Source organism: Neofelis nebulosa, chromosome 16 (genome assembly GCF_028018385.1).
Source record: "Neofelis nebulosa isolate mNeoNeb1 chromosome 16, mNeoNeb1.pri, whole genome shotgun sequence".
In the NCBI taxonomy this organism is placed as follows: domain Eukaryota; kingdom Metazoa; phylum Chordata; class Mammalia; order Carnivora; family Felidae; genus Neofelis; species Neofelis nebulosa.
This window is the reverse complement of record NC_080797.1, coordinates 39,925,550-39,942,826: the sequence shown is the minus strand read 5'-3', so window position 1 is coordinate 39,942,826 and position 17,277 is coordinate 39,925,550. Positions and strand designations below refer to the sequence as shown.

The window sequence follows — 17,277 nt, the reverse complement described above, 5'->3', positions numbered from 1 at the left end:
TACCCATCAGATATGACAGACCAACTGGGGTTGAGGGTGGAGCTCGATGGCCTTTGGCGAGACGGAGGGGATGCAACCAGAGAGCTTTCTCACGGCATTACGCAGTCCGGATTTAGAGATTGTGAAGAAGGCGGTATGAGCCGCGCACCCGTGTGGCGTGTGCACCTCTCACTGCCGAGAGCAGCATCTGGGCTCTTTCTTGCTGGAACCGCGGGCCTGGGTGGTTCTGCGTTCACAGGAGAAGACGAAAGCAGCTACTTCACACGGAAAGCAAAGTCGGTGAATCCCAACAAGTTTTTGTCTTGTTCAGGGAAGTTGAGCTTATAAGTAGCTCTAGCCTTTTTTTTTTTTTTTTCAGCCCTGTAGGTGCAGGTGGCATTTACTTGTTTTCGCAGATAAGTCACCGAGGCCCAGAAAGGAAGTGACTTGCCCCAGACCACGTGACTAATAAAGCCCTGTTGCTCCTGATCTCAGGGCTCTTCCCACATCTGTGTGGAGAACCCATTGTGAATTTCCTCCCAGGTTGGCACCCTCTGCTGCCTGCCCCGCACACGCCCAGCCTTTGTTTCCCTTCTGCGTGTATGCCTGGAGCCCAGGAGTGGAAATTCGTTCATTCGGTTGACCCGAAGAGAATTGCAGAGGAAAAGGGACGGCAAAGAAGCCTGTTCGTTCCTTGGGCACCCCATCAGCGCCTGTCCGTTTGGTGTGGCCCATTGGGAGGTGGTGGTTAGTGTATTAAACGTGTGATAGGATAGTGGCACCATTTCCGCGCGGAATGCGAAGCTAACCAGGGACAGATAGACCCAGGAGGCAGGCAGGGTTTTCCTGCCTTTGTGGGGTCACAGTCCTGGAGAGCTTGGGGCCATGTCAGGGAGAGACCCCTAAGATAGAGCCTATGGGAAAGGGCGTCTTTCTTATATGTGACTGCTTGGAACCCCACAGAGCACCTGGGAATAAGTGCCAGTGGTGCGTTCCTTCGGTGGGGGGCAGGGACGGGTGGCATGGTACCACGATGACAGCTTAGTCTTCCTTACAGGGAGGGAATCCCTGGTGCAAACCACCCCCCTCCCCGCCACGCTCTATTTGAGTGCGTCTCCTCCTCCTAGCTTCAGGTTACGTGGGAGTAGTCACTGTGACATGTGGTAGTGCCTTGATGAGACCAGCATGCGTGCAGTAAAGGGGAATATCGGGGACTGGAACTCAGGAGAAAGCTCCATCATCTAGGGGCTTGGTGTCACGGAGAACTGCCTGGCCTGCTTCACAGAGGTCACCTGGCCTCTCCCGAGAGGGTGACGGGCAGCTCTTCCCTCCTGACCTCTCGCACGAAACTAGATTTTGTGTAGAATTCTTGAATGTTCCGATAGCCGTATGCCGACCTGCAGTGCTTCTCAACTTCATAAGGGAGAATCCCATTATGACAAATATTATCGAAAACAATTGTGTATAATAAAACTATTTCCATGGTTCATATAACTGCTTTGTTGTTGTTTTTTTGTGGTTTTTGTTGTTTAAAGAAACGAGTAACCGACCATTTTCTGTATCAGGTACTCTTTCTTGTCCCTGTCCATATATGAGTTCATCCCTAAGCCGGGGCACTTGAGCCCTAGCTGTTTGCATTGGAGGCAGGGAGAAGGGAGAGGAGCAGTGGACCCACCACCAAGTAGCAAGGGCCCCCTGGCTTCCATTTCATCTCGAACCTTCCACCCTCCGATACGTCCTTGTTTTCAAACAGAACACCACCCAAAGACCCAACAAAGGACGGTATGTGTGTTTATCTGAACGTGAGTGTGTGTCTGGAGCGTGAGTGACCACGTAGGTGTCGAGTAAGTGTGTGCGTGTGAAAAAGTGCACGTGACAGAAAGCGAATGGCAAAAGCAGGTGGGGCCAGGGTCTGACAGAAGGTGAATCTGGGTAAAGGTTATGTGGGGGTCCCATATGCTATTCGTGTGCTGGCATCTGTGAGCTCGAGATTATTTCCAAATAAAAAGTTTAAAACATGAGTACACGCTTGACTAGTGTGACTAGACCAGGAGTTCTGTAGAATATATGCTCACTTCCCTCCATCTTATAACATCTCTTATTCTCCCCATTTAACAGACAGCAAAACTGAAGCCCAGAGAAGTAAAGTGACCACGTAGCACACGGGGGCGAGGCAGGATTGGGTCCACGTATTGACCACTGTAGTAGGCTACCCCTCAGGAGACTAGACTGCGGCTTGTCCTTACTCCCTGAGCGGGATAAGGGGGCCATCAGAGTCCAAGAACGATCGGGTGCCTGCCGTGGCGTGCCTGAGCCCCGTCCGTGCCCCGCGCTGGCCCAGCCCGGGGGTCAGCAGCACTGCAGCAGTCTGCCGAAGTGCACTGAGTCCGCTCATGATGTCCAGGTACCTCCTCGGGGAAAACTGCTTCCTCTTCTAAGAAACACTCTTAACTCTGCTCTTTAGTCAGCTCTCTACGTTTCTTAATGTGCAGGAGACCGGAGGCCTGTCTTGCGCCAGAGCCGTGGAGTGATTCTATTTTGAGTTTTTACGTCCGCGATCGGAGGGTGAGAACAGTCGGGTTTGGTGTAGAAAGCAACGCCAGAGTACGGGCCTGGGCCAGAGCGCTTTCTCGACTGAGCACCAGGTGGCCGGTGGACCCTCAGGAGCCTGGGATGGGGGGGTGGGGGGTGGGACATTTATGCAGTTCGGTGTGGCGTGTCTTCCTAAGTGCCCAGGAGGTACAACTTCGTACACAAAGGGAGGGCTCGCTCTCAGTCATCAAAAACCTACTAACCACAGGACCCGAAGAGGGTGCATCTGACCATCCCGCTGAGCCAGCAGAGGGAGAAGTTCAGACGCTGTCATTTGTTTCCTGGCCCCTTTGCTCGAACCCCAAACCACATGTTTTACAGCTCTCTGCGCTCCTTGAACCCCTTGAATTATTCCTGACAGTGTTGCTTAACCGATATTCCCCCTCCCCCCCAGCTTCCAGAATTGGGGTAAGCGAGTAAGTCTTCCTCTACTTAACACAGAGAGTACAGTTTTGGCAAAAATTTAGTTTTAGCACGTGTCCTTTATCTGCAGGGCCTTCCTGTGGCCACCCTAGAGCCATGAGACTGGTTAAGTGGGGCATCAAAGGATTTTTTTTTCCCCATGGGCTCCAGCCAGTTATGTGAAATAAACCCATGAACATTTGCTGTATTATTACCCCAGCTCCTGTGGACTCAGATTGCTTGCCTTAAGGCGGTCATCAAGTTATAAGGGCTATCCCCGCTATTCTCCGATTCTTCTCGGCTCTGTCCTACCCCTAAAAAAGTGCCAGGTGGATGACATCCAGGGTCAGAACAAGATGCAGGAGGATGGGGGAAGACCGCCCCCTAATTCCTGTTGGGTCGTGTGCAGCTTAGCCGTGTAAAGGGGGCCAAAAGCTGTCTACTTAGACGGGACAGCAGCAAAGGAGCCTTGTTGTTCCAGTTTTTTTTTTTTTAAGTATTTATTTATTTATTTGTGTATTTAGCGAGAAAAGGTGGGGGAGGGGCAGAGGGGAACAGAGAATCTGAAGTGGGTTCCGCGCTGACAGCATAGAGCCCGATGCGGGGCTCGAACTCACGAACCTGGAGATCATGACCTGAGCCGAGGTCAGACGCTTAATGGACTGAGCCCCCCGGGCACCTGTCAGTTCCAGTTCTCAGAGGTACAGATAGGACGTCTTGGTAATTAACCTCCCAAACGGTTTCTCTGGACCAAATTTTCCTTTGCTTCAGGCGGCTAAACCTTTTCTTCGCCTGACTTATAAAAGAAGATACCAATACTATTTAACAGCCCTTGATTTAAGAGCAGGCACAAAGCCCATCGCGTACGGGGAAGGTGGCGTAACTTACCCCCCAGTGACATGTATTGCCCCGTCCACCTCTGTCTGTGCAAGCACGTGTAGAGAGGTGACCTGGCAAGCGTCCTTCTGCTCTGAAGTCATCAGTGGTCTTGGGCATACACTGATGGTAGGAAAAAATCATCATACCTTTCGAGGCTGTTTCTGGAGGGTCCATCTAATCTTGCTTTTCAGACTAGGCTTATCCGGGAGGCACTGCATAACCTTTGAGCCTCCCATCTGAACAACTGGAGAGATCAGGGCAGCATTGCAGGGGCTGTCCTGGAATGTTGCCCAGCACACTTTGGGGTTTTTCCACCGGTAGGGCAACAGCCTGGGAGTTTGCCTGGGATTTGAGGTTAGACTAGGTCAGTTCCAGAATGTCCGAGGCCGGGTGGAGAACCACTAGGTGGGATGTAGCAGTCTCTTGGGTATCTCCTCTTTGCAGCCGGGGGACGCTGTAGAACTGGCGGAAGGAGATGGTTGTAACCAGAGAAGATTTTGCACAAGTGGGACAACATGGTCCATGCAGCTTTTGCAAGGCTGCGAGGGCTGAGCAGAGGGACCCTAACAGGGTTTTAGACCCTGAAGGCAAAGCAAATCCTGTGACCGTAACTTCCTGTTCCTGAATAATTGAGCAATTGCTTCTTAAAGCCCCCCCCCCTCCCCACCACCCCTCAACCCCGGGCAAAATGAACCTGAGTCAGTGTTAAGAGCAGAGAGCCTGACAGGTTCCAACCTAGTGAGGTGTAGCCAGCAAGCAAATGTGCCCTCTGAGCTCTGATGCCTGCTCTCCCGGTCATGTGACCAGACCTTCTGCCTGTGGCTAGCTGCAGGTAAACTGAGCACTGTTTATACGCTCCAGCTTGGTCTGGGAGCCCACAGCACGGCTGTCTTGATCGGCCAAATCTCCCTTTGAATCTGTGAACTTGTTCCCCGCCCCTGCCCCTTGACTTACCTTACCTTGCCCCAGATGATAGCGTGGGCTCTGAGCTTTCCATTTAGCTGAATCGGTCACCGGCCATCTTTTATTTACCCTTTAATAGTTGGGGAATTCTAGAACTAGAGGAGGCTCAGACTCCTCTGCTGTCACTCCCTGCCTTCTGGGGGTGACTCCTGAGACATCCGGGGGCATACAGTTATCTCTCCCCAGAGCTGCTTGGGGGCAGTCCTCCTCATCTAATTATGATGAGCCAGGAGGTTCTTCCTTTTATCCAGCTAGACTCTCTCCTATTCTAACTAAAGTCTGTTTGCTTTGCTTCGCTTTTGCACCCGTGCCGAGGACTGATGAATTCTAAGGCCTTAGAAGCTACCTTTCCTTTAGCCACTTTACCTATGTTTCCAAGATCTCACTGGTTTCTCCATTCCTGTGACAGAGCTAATTGTGGCAAATGGATGCCCAGGGGTAACTTAGCTGGGCATCCCTGAGGTTATATCCACTTCCGATTGTGTCTCTGGACCTGGAGAAGCCCCTTCAGTCTGCCCATGGTCTTGGTCTTGCTCCCGGGATGACGTGACCTTTCTTAATTTAACGTTACCTCCTTCATTGGGTATCTTTATTCTACCTCGTACTGATTTACATCTTTCAATTCCTTGCCTCAGATTAAGCCTCATTCGCTGTTTCGTTTCGTCTCGCCCACCTTCCCTTTCCCCAAATTAGAACTCCAGAGCAGTGACCCAATTGAATTTGACTACAACCTGCCAAGATTGAAATGTTCAAGGGTTTAGATCCTTGCTGAGGAGGGGACAGAATTTCCGTCTTCCCAAATCAAGCCAGTCCTTCTTTTTCCCCCACAACTTTTATTTCGGAGAATTTCAAACCTACAGAAAAATTGTAAGCACCATGCACACCCGTTTATCTTTCATCTAGAGGCACCGATAACTTTTTGCTACAATTGTCAAATCTCTCTTCTCTCCTTCTGTGTATTAGGTATGTGTGTGTCTAGACTTACGTGTGCATCCATATGTGTGTTTTGTTTGTTTTTTGTGAACTGTTTGGAAATTACAAATATCGTGACACTTCACCCTTAACCTCAGTGGCAGCTCCTGAGAATAAGGCCATTCTTCTACATTATCATTGATATCTCTGCGGGAGAGAGAGAGAGAAAGAGAGAATGAGAATATCCCAAGCATCCCAAGCAGGCTCCATGCTGAGCATTGAGCATTGAGCATTGAGCCCAATGCGGGGCTCAATCTCACGACCCTGGGATCATGACCTAAGCCAAAATCAAAAGTCAGGTGCTTAACCAACCGAGCCATTCAGCTACCCCCAAAATAAAAATAAAAAAAAATTCTTTGGGGTTTTGGAATCGTCAGCGGGGAGTGGGGGGAGGCAACAAAACAGGGTGAATCAAATTCCGTCGAAGACTAGGTGTTTTGCGTGAGTTGGGCTGATATTAAATTGAATAATAGTTGGTTACACAGATATTGCTGTCCGGCAGTTTGCTTGAGATCAGGGAGAAGGCAAGCTGGATGGAACTAAAACTAAGTCCTAGTTTGTTCACAAAGCAGACATTTTGACGATTTGGAGTTCTTATTTCTTTTCTTTCTTTCACCCACTTTGCATTCTCCTCACCAGAAAAGGAATCTCTTCATTTTTTAAATTGTCTTTTTCTTCCCCTTGGCCCCGCCCAAGATGCCAGTGTTCCTGAGACCCAGGTATGATCACCCTGGTTCCTAGCAAGGGAAAGGACTAGAATTCTTCTAACCCGTGGAAGCCGTTCCTCAATCAAAGCAGCCAGCCAGTCAGAGACTGGAGCCGGACAGTGGAGGACGGGGGTGGGAATTATACCCTCAAAAGTCTTCTCCTGGATTAAAAAGATCCGCATCTCCATTGTCTGTGGGGCCCCGGAGAAATCAGTTCACCTCTTTACACGAGGGTGTGTCACAGGCCCCCCACCTGTAACACACCGGAAACTCTGCCTCCTGTTCTGTAGGTGAGTTCACGAGAGTATGGGGTGCACACATTCAGAGCAGGAATCGCTGAGTTTCAGTCACAGGTGTCCCCTCGTAGGATTTGTTGTGGACGAACCTTCTCAGTCTCTGATGCTGCCTTTCCCTCAGTTGATCTTACAAGACTACCTGGGAGCTGACTGGATGTTGTGATTCCTTCTTGACTTGATAGGAATCAGATTGTTGCGAGAAGTGAAAATACGGAGGGGTTTGTGCCCGCCCTCCGAGTTTATAGGCCGCCCAGAGATTCCTCACTCCCAAATAACCGTGGGTGGGGATTTTTTTGTTTGTAAGAGAGGGCTAGGCTATGTGCTATTTATGCTACGTGTGCAAAGTCCAAGTAGATCCCAAAGGAAAGCGTGATCCAATCACTAACTGCTAGTATTTTGTGTTAAGGATGTTGAAATCCTGCAGAACTCTTCAGAGAATTCAGATAAAAGGTGAAAAGTTCACGCCACTTCCTTTTCTTCCAACTGCGGGTTCTTGAGAATCGAATAACTGAGTAACTGCTGTCTGCTCTTTTTGTACGCGCACATGCGCACACACACGCATACACGCACACTTGAGATCACCCTTTTCCTCCTTGCTGCTACAGAGTCAGCCTCTTCCTTATTTTTTCCCCCCACAGTGACATCTCTAGATGGGTTGCTCCTGGCCCTTCTCTCCCGCTTCCCATAGATGTGGTCTGTGTGCTGGGAAGTCAGACACGGCCAGAAATGCTCTCACTTGTGCTGCACACTTAACCATGGACTTAGGAATTCACTGAGGGTCTGGCTGAGTGGTTTCTCATGCATATACAAATTTCATCGCTCTTTTCTGTTTAGGTAAGCCTTCGCAGTAAGGGAAATGTGATGTTACTCTTGTTTCCTTCTTTCTTTTTAGATCTGGTCTCTGTAGCTTCTCCATGTCATGGTTGAAAATGAGCTCTTTGCTCGGCGCCGAAAGAAGCTTTGTTTAAAGCCCCAGGTTTGATTTTCCCAGCTGGGATGGTTGGGGTCTCCTTGGGCTTTCCAAGGAGGGCTTCTAACTCTTGTACAGTCATGTTGGGGATTTCAGTTTGACCACAACTTCCCTCCAAAACCCACATGTCCCTGAGTTAAGCAAGCAGTTCGGCAGCACTGGACTATACAGGTTGCTCCCAAGATCTGTCTGCAGTGTTTAATCCCAACACACGTACTGAAATGGAACAAGAATCCTTATAAAGCTGCTGGAAGGAACTTCCCCTACCGGCTGCCAATCTGTTCCTGGGGAAGTGTTTAGAAATTCTGATTCCCTGTTTCACTTTGCTCCTCTCCAGATTCACATCCCCCCCCCCCCCACCTCCTCCCCCAACAAAAGAGCCGCATCACAGCCTGGAGGGGGTGGCGGGACGGGGCAGGGCCTGCTCCCTTGATGGCCAGCTTTATGCCCCCCGGCCTCAGCTTCCCAGACTGCCCCGCCCTGCCAGCTCCTCTTTCTGAAGGAAGATGCCTGCCGGCAAGAAGCAGATTGTAGAAAAACACGTATGCTCTGATCTCATTTTTATTAAAAAGACAGATGCATACACGCGTGCGTGGAGAGAGCTCAGGAAGGGTTGCGTACAGGTGGCGATCTCCTGAGTGGGGACACGCATCGTTTTTATTTTTCAGTTCCTGCTCACCTGCATTTTCGTATTTCCTCCAATGCAGGTACAGCTTCCGTTACAGTATGTGATCTCTCTTTAAGAGAGGAGGCGAGAAGGCTAGTGCTGGTAATGCTCCAAAGCCCAGCGACGTGAGAAAGTGACTCCCAGCTCACTTGTGAGACCAGCTGGTTGTTGAGTTTTGGGCACGTGTGCGACCTCGCTGGCCATCTTTCTCCCTTTTGTAGTCCTTCTGGGGTATTTTGGGACCACTAGGTCTCACGTTAACAGAGAATGAGGGAGAGGGGCCTTGTCTTATTTCCCTAGCTTCTCCTGCGTTGCTCCAAAGGTAGCAACATGAGTGAAGTCACCCCCCGCCCAGATGCCCGGCCGGGACCCTCTGGTCAGCGGCTGGTTTCTCCGTGCAAGCTGCCAAACCTCCACCCCACGCTCTATCTCTGGCCATGTTGAGAAAGACAGCCACAAAAGCCTCACTTCCTGCATCATCTGCTGCCTTCCTCCTTCCCCTGACCCCCTCTTGCCCTTCTTCTAAGCGCCGTCATCCTTCTTTGGGTTCCTGGGGTGGGGGGTTGCTGGTGTGGTCAGGCCTGAGCTGATCTCCAGCCAGGGGATAGGAGGGAACAGCAGAGACAGTGTCCTCCTTCATCCTTGTCCCCGTGCCCGCTTCCCATATCACTGGTGCTTATAGACTGGCGTGTCGTGGGCACTCTGGAGGAGTCCGCCGGTCTGTGGTGGTACGCCAGGCCCCACTTGGCCACTCTCGGTCCCGCGTCCTGTCTGCTCTTTGCTTTCCGCCCCCTGGACCCTCCCCCCAACGCACAGACACCTGACCGCTGGCCCTGTCCACTCGGAGCCCCTGTCCCCGAAGCCATACAAATGCAGCAGTTGGGAAACCGAACCAAGTGGCGCTGGAAGATAGCACCTGAGGCTTCTTATCTCCGGCGTGCGCTGTTGTGTTTTGTTTTTTCCATTTGCCGTTGCCCAAGAACCCAAGCCTCCGCCGCTGCTCAGCTGCATGGTGAAATGGCCTGGCCCTGTGCCAGGGTGCTTCGCCAGGTGGTTGGGCTGTGGAGGCTGCTACATGCGATGGGCCGATAATACCCCACAGCGCTGTAAACAGGACACTCCACCCTCCCGCAGGCACCCAGCTGGTGCCCGTCCCCCCCCCTCCGCCCCCCCCCCCCAAGGCCTGCTGCTTTGTCACAGGCCCCGTCGTGATACGGGCGTTGCTTCTCAGCTAGGGGAGCCGATTGTCCTGTTTCCCTCCCCCCCCCCAGCTTCCCAAATCCGAGAGGGGTACTTTCCAGAAATGAAACCAGTTCATCTTCCAACCACAAGCAACCGTCGCGACCTCTCAGTGCTGCCGCTTTAGCTGTACTCCCACAGTGGCCGCGCAGACCCCAGTCCCCAGATCTTTCCGGTATGTCCGTGAGGGCTCAGCCCCGTTTCGACGATGCTCTCACTCGGGGGACTTCTCAGGGGACGGTCCCACCTGAGCTAGGTCTCCGTGGGCAGCAAAGCTTCTCCAAGCGGCTGTGTGTCCCTCTCCATTTATTCAGGGTGGTGCCCATACTGGCTTAGACTGGCATTAATAAAGCAGAGGCTTTGACGCCGGAGTAGTGCACGTTCCCAAGGGATAACGTGGCTAGAGCTCGTTCTCTTCCTAGGCTCCTTCCCCCCCCCCCACCACCTTCTGTCCTGAAGAATCGTAGAAGAGGAAGGGATTAAGTGACATTAACTGGTTCAACCTGATCTGTCTGGTGAAGACTTTAAAGCAATTTTGCCTCTCATCTTCTGCTGTTTAGAGCATCCCTAGGAGGGAACGTAGGCTGGGCTCGCTCTCCTGGTTGCCAGATGGGAGAGCAGGCTCAGTGAGATCGGGTGGCAGTGGCTGCAGTCACATCACGAGGTGGGTAGAGCCTTGGTCCCAACTAACTGGCTCCCTCACGTCAGAGCTGCTTCTGGATCTGCGGGGCCCACGTTGCTCCAGACTGTCGCCCCCTTGAGGGTGGCACAATACATGTCACTGTCTGATTCTAGCTTTGGATGGTGTTCCATTTAGTGGCGGGGGCCGGGGCGGGGGCGGGGGGTAGAACTTGACACCTTGGTTTTGCCCTTTATTGGTTTTGGTGCCCCAGATTAGCAGGTGCTCCCCAAACCATTTAGGGTTTTGAAGTAAGTGGTAAATTTTCTTTTTCTATCAAAATCTAATTTTCCACAAAGTGCCCTCCTCCCCTTCTTTCTGAGCTTGAAGGAAACGTGGCATTTTACTCTCTCCAGAGGTATTGGGACGTGCCAAGAGTCTGGGGGTCAGGGAGGGGAAGTGGGGCCTTGCTGAGGTCTCTGAGACAGAAGGGGAGTCTGTCACCTTGTGGCTGGTAGGAGCTGTGCCAGCACTAGGATGTGGTCACTGTCGAAATATGGCTGAGGCCCTGTTGTCTTTGGAGGAAGAGAAACTGAGGCAAGGCCTCCAGTTTGACTTTGATGCAATGAGATCCTTGCAAGTCTGGCAGAGAGGCAGGCATCAGAGGCCGCTGGTTCTGGATTGGGGTGCTTCCTGTCCATTCCTGTCCCTGCCCCGCTCCTTGTTTTCTTTTTTCTTTCTTTCTTTCTTTCTTTCTTTCTTTCTTTCTTTCTTTCTTTCTTTCTTTCTTTCTTTCTTCTTTCTTTCTTTTTTCTTCTTTCTTCTTTCTTTCTTTCTTTCTTTCTTTCTTTCTTTCTTTCTTTCTTTCTTTCTTTCTTTCTTTTCGGTATTGTTATTTTTATGTACTTGGAGGAGTAAATCAGGACCCATGATGCCCTCAGAGTCTTTATGAATAACTTTGGTGCCAAAAAGCATGTAGAGTTGACCAAAGTGGGTGGTTGGATTCTCACAGCAGACTCCAGGATTCTGGGTCCCCCCTCGCCCTGGGAGTCCTGGGAGGACAGTCCCATCCCTCATAGTTGTCCTTGAGGTTAGACTCCTACCAGAGCTCATGAGTGGGGTGGGATATGAGGGGTAATGCATATGGATACCAAATGGGTGTGGTTTAAAAAAAATTTTTTTATGTTTATTTATTTTTGAGAGAGAGGGAGAGACAGAGTGTGAGCAGGGGAGGGGCAGAGAGAGAGGGAGACACAGAATCCGAGGCAGGCTCCGGGCTCTGAGCTGTCAGCACAGAGCCCTACATGGGGCTTGAACTCACGAACCGCGAGATCATGACCTGAGCCGAAGTCAGACGCTCAGCCGACTGAGCCACCCAGGCGCCCCCAAATGGATGTGGTTTAAATGGTCCCTAGGAGATCATAGAATCCCAAGGTCTCAAAGACTTTAAAAAATAACCCAACCAACCCAGGAAACAGAAAATCAGCCCAGACACCTGGGCAGTGCCTGCCCTTGAAAGGTTTCCTTCCCCAAAAAGGGGCTAAAAAGGACAGTCCTTCCTGCAGGTGCAACCTCTCAGGATGTTCCTGATGCCGAAGGGCCAGGAGCCTGTGTGGGGTGATTGAGGAGGAAAGAGTCTTGGGTGTAGGTGTTAGGACCACATCGGACCTTGTGGGTGACCGAGTCTAGCCCGAGCCTGGCCCCCTCTGGCCCTTAGTTCCCTTTACAGTCCCCCCAGCCCCTTTCAGGGCTGACAGGGGAGTAAAGACCTGCATTAAAACACCGTGCAGATGGGGTGAAACTCGAAAGGTCTGTATAAATACCAGCGAGTCCTCGTCCCCGTAGAGGAAAAATCCCAAAGATGCTTTTGCTGCAGCTTCTGCCGAGGGGCTGGGCGAGGCAGTTCCCAGAGATATCTCCCCCGTGGCCGCTTCACCCTCCCACCCCCTGCCCCCGCCCAGGAGCCCTAGCCCTCTTTTGCACAGCGATGAAGCAGCTGTCAAGATCACGGCATTCTGGCCTTTATGCCAACCCCTTGCTCATCTGCTTCCCACCTGCCTCTCTGTTACTCGGTCACGGCATCCTGTAAATTTGCTTTCTCATCCCCGGGGTCTCATGGGCACTTTCGGCGGACCACAGGGCAGCAATGTGATGTCTGACCTGCCTGCCAGCCTGTGTCAGAACCTCCGCAAAATATCTGGACTGCCACCGTTTGGTCTTAAACCCAGGATAGGAAAAAGAGTGGTGGACGGGCTTGTGTGGAAGTTGAAGCTGGGGCTTGAGCCCAGCGTGCCTGTCGCTGCCTCACTGGGTATAACAAGGCGCAGGGAGCAGAAGAGAGAGGTCGGGCCTTCCTGAGCCGGGGAGAGGAAGAGACAGGCAGGCCTGGGGGCTTTATTCACGGGGAGTGGGTTGAGCATGGATGCACAGACTTTGAATCCGTTGGTATAATTAGAGGAGGCGTCCCCTTGTAGTAACCTGTTTTGATTTTACACGAAGACTTAGGTACTGCCCAACCACCAGCCCTATGTCCTAGGCGCTGTGTGGGGTACGAAGATAAGTTAGGCACAGTCCTTGGCTGCAGGTTGTTTATTATCTAGGAGTTAAAATACTCGTAATCCAAGACAGAGGATGCTAAGTACTAGAAGGGCACAGAGTGCTGGGGAAAATCAGAAAATCCCGAGATACTCCTTCCAGGAAATCCAGAAGGCTTTGTAGAGGTGGAGTGGTTAGGCCGGCCCTGATTCATGGGGCAGATTTCCACCCTGGGCACGTGGGCAAAACCTCAGAGGAGGGAAGGCTCCGGACATGGGTGGGAAATGGTGGGCAGTAGTATGGCTCGCCCAGGACGTAGAAACTTTTGGAGAGAAGGGACGTGCGCAGGAAAGGTAAGGGCTTGGGACCAGAACCTGAGAACATGAGGCCTTTGGCTACCATCTTTGAAAACGAACCTTTGAAGAGTTTTGACAGAAATGTTAAGATCATTTAAAAGGATAGCTTGTAGGTCAATATGAATTATTTGGAGAAGTGTTTATGGTATAAGGTGAAAACGTATTGGAAAACAACATGTAAAAAATGATCCCATTTTTAAATTTTATGTGTTTTGGCATTTTTTTTCATTTTTTAATATTTTTTTTTACAGTTTATTTATTTATTTTGAGAGAGAGAGAGAGAGGGAGGGAGGGGTAGCGAGAGGGAGAGAGAGATGCAGAGATGCCCGATGCAGGGCTTGGACACGCGAACTGGGAGATTATGACCTGAGCTGAAATCAAGAGCCAGACGCTCAACCAACTAAGCCACCCAGGCGCCCCAAGATTTTTTCACTTTTTAAGTAATCTCTACACCCAACATGGGGCTTAACCTCACTACTCTGAGATCAAGAGTCACATGTTCCGCTGATCTGGGCCAGCCAGGTGCCCCCTATTTTGTATTTGTATTTTATTTATTTATTTAAATTGGTTTTATTCATTTATTTTGAGAGAGAAAGAGCACAAGTGGGGGAGGAATAGAGAGACAGGGAGAGAGAGAGAATCCCAAGCAGGCTCCCCACTGTCAGCACAGGACCCAGTGTGGGGTTCGAACTTACAGACTGTGAGATCATAACCTGAGCTGAAATCAAGAGTCAGGCGCTTTACCGACGGAGCCACCCAGGCGCGCTCCCCGCCCCTCCCCCCCCAGCCCATTTTTTATTTTAAAGCACACACACACACACACACACACAGCAATAAGGCTGACGTGGTTATATCTATCATGGTATTACCTGTGATTCTCTTTGGATGCTGAGGTTCGAGGTTTTTCTTTTTGTTTGTCTATTTCCCGACTTTCCCACAATTCACTTACTACGTTTGCAACATGTCATTTCTCGTGGTTTTTTTTAATTTTTTTTTTTAATGTTTATTTATTTTTGAGACAGAGAGAGACAGAGCATGAATGGGGGAGGGTCAGAGAGAGAGGGAGACACAGAATCCGAAACAGTCTCCAGGCTCCGAGCTGTCAGCACAGAGCCCGACGCGGGGCTCGAACTCACGGACCGTGAGATCATGACCTGAGCCGAAGTCCAGACGCTTAACCGACTGAGCCACCCAGGTGCCCCATTTCTCGTGTGTTTTAAGTGAGCGCATATGAGAGCTGAGGGAGAGGACTCAGAAATATGCCAGGGATTAAATAAAAACAGACCGAAAGTTATCCGCGTTGTAACATTTGTGATACGCGAATTGCGAGCAGGGAGACCCCTCAAATGTCCAATTATATGGGAGTGGCTAAGCAAACTCCCGTATACCAACCTGGTGGAACATATGTAGTCATTGAAAGCGATAAATATGTAGATTGTCGATACTTGGAGATGCATATGTGAAATGGGTAGAGCAAAGCAGAACACAATGTGCGTTTCATATTGATTACAACTGTCGAAATGTGTGTAAATGGATCTGGATAACATACATGGTGTTAGTGTCTCTTTTTTTTTTTTTTTCTTTTTTAACGTTTACGAGCCACCCAGGCGCCCCTCACTTAGTATAATGTTTCAAAGTTTCATCGTGTCATAGCGTGTATCGCAATTTCGTTTCTTTTGGGGACTAATAATCCCTTGCGTGCCCACACCACGTTTTCTTTACCCAGTTCATCTGTTGATGGGCATTTGGTGGCTTCCAACTTTTTGGTGGTTGAATAGGACTGCTGTGAACATGAGTGTATATATATCTTCTCAAGACCCTGCTATAGATTCTCTTGTATATTTACCTAGAAGCGGAATTGCTGGGTTGTACGGTGATTTCACGTTTAACTTTTTAGGAACTGCCAGCCAGTTGGTGTCTTTTTAATATAAAGCTCTTCAAGTTTATTTATACCTACAGTCCCAGGTTCCTTTTGCTCTGCTTAATGCACACATGAATTGTCAAGGGACTACTGCAGATGTGAAAGCGTTTTGCTCTGTTTAAAGGAAAAGAACCTTTACAGATCTCGAGATAGTAGAATGTTTTGAATGTGGCCATGGAAAACAGGGTCAACCCAGATGATTGAAATTTACGCACGATTCCGTAACTCTTAACATCTTATGATGGTTTCAACTTTTACCTTCTCCCCAAACTTAACGGAGGTAAAAATTAAATGAATGGATTTATAATTGCTTTATTATGCTTGTCCCATTTAACCTGAAGTTGGAGACAGTGGAGGGATCCCAAAGACCGATTTTCCTTTTTTCAATTTTTTTTTTAATGTTTATTTATTTTTGAGAGAGAGACAGAGTGTGAGTGGGGGAGGGATAGAGAGAGAGAGAGGGAGACACAGAATCCGAAGCAGGCTCCAGGCTCTGAGCTGTCAGCACAGAGACCGATGTGGGGCTCGAACTCACAAATCACGAGATCATGAACTGAGCCTAAGTTGGACACTCAACCGACTGAGCCACCCAGGTGCCCCGGAGACTGATTTTCCTAAGCTGGATTCCTCCATCCTGGGTGGTTGAAAGGAGTTCTATTGTTCTGTCACCTAGGTTCGCTGAGCTAACCAGTCTTGAAGGAATTATAAAGAGTCCTTCAGTTAATTGGGTTGATTTTGTTCAGTGCTTAGGAGCTCTGCAGTGGGTGCCGGAGAGAGGCAGGGCAGTGGATAAAAGATTGCTTTTTGGCCACTTAGAGTTCCCTCGTTAATGATGGGAAACAGTCCTGCTCCCCTATGGAGACTTCAGAGTTCACGTTCATAGTCCATGAGGAACAGGAAAAAGATAGAAGACATGTATAAAGTAACCCCTCAACCAAAGTAAAAGGATGTAAATTGTTTCCAGTGATAAAGTCCAGCTGGTTAAGTCAGGAAAGTTCCGGTCAGACTGTATTTGCTTTTTTTTTTTTTTTTTTAAGTTTTTTTTTTTAAACATTTATTCATTTTTGAGAGTGAGAGAGACAGAGTGCGAGCGGGGGAGGGGCAGAGAGAGAGAGGGAGACACAGAATCCCAAGCAGGCTCCAGGCTCTGAGCTGACAGCCCAGAGCCCGACGCGGGGCTTGGCCCCTCGAAGCGTGAGATCATGACCTGAGCCGGAGTCGGACGCTTAACCGACTGCGCCACCCGGGCGTCCCAAGACTGTATTTGCTTTTTTTTTTTTTTTTTCAACGTTTTTTTTTTTTAATTTATTTTGGGGACAGAGAGAGACAGAGCATGAACGGGGGAGGGGCAGAGAGAGAGGGAGACACAGAATCGGAAGCAGGCTCCAGGCTCCGAGCCGTCGGCCCGGAGCCCGACGCGGGGCTCGAACTCATGGACCGCGAGATCGTGACCTGGGCCCGAGTCGGCCGCTCAACCGACTGCGCCACCCAGGCGCCCCAGGGCTGCTCCATATTCTTGTAGGAGGGAGGTGGATGCAGGTGAAGACGTGGCAGTCACGTGAGGCTTCCTAGGAGAGAGGAGCTTGGTTACCACGTCTCCCTCCTCCGTGCTCATGTCAAGGTGTGCGGGCTGTGCTCTCTTCCAGCCAGCGTCCCGTGCTCCGTGGCCCCAGAAAAGTCAGTGTGTAGGCCTCAGCCAGCCCAGGTCCGACGTACATTCTCCCTGGACACCGTCCTCAGCTCCTACCTTCTGGGCCAGTGGCCACGAGATGCTGATGGGGCTTTCACCTGCTGTACCAATGACAAGGCCACCCAGGTAATGACGCGCTCTCCTACCGGGATAAGGATGGGGGGAGGGGGCTGGCTGAGGAGGCTTTTTGTCCGCTCGCCAGCTCTGTCACTGGAATGATCTGTCCTGGGTTTGGGCTGTAAATACGCATCACACAGCTGTTCATCATCTGGTATTTACCAGGTTGGTTTTCTCCGTGAACTTAGGTGAGAACAAGTTTGCATTCCACCTGGCCGGTGGAAGAGAGAAGTCAATCTGGGTTTTCCAGTTTGGCTGTGAGTCTCCGTGTGTGGGTAAGCAAGAGTTGACTTTGGACTCTATTCTGCGTTCTAAAAAATGAGATTTACCTTTCTAAACTGAAGCAGGCCAACATTCAGCCGGGTTTGCATTC

General features: G+C 50.4%; 1 protein-coding gene across 1 annotated transcript in view; it reads left to right on the top strand.

Moving 5' to 3' along the window:
- Nucleotides 1–17,277, top strand: part of FAM117A (family with sequence similarity 117 member A) — a 43,748-nt gene that overhangs the window by 8,330 nt on the left and 18,141 nt on the right. The window contains exon 2 of the mRNA XM_058705147.1: nucleotides 16,744–16,913. Coding sequence (XP_058561130.1) covers nucleotides 16,744–16,913 — 170 coding nt within the window. The remainder of the gene's footprint in view (nucleotides 1–16,743; nucleotides 16,914–17,277) is intronic.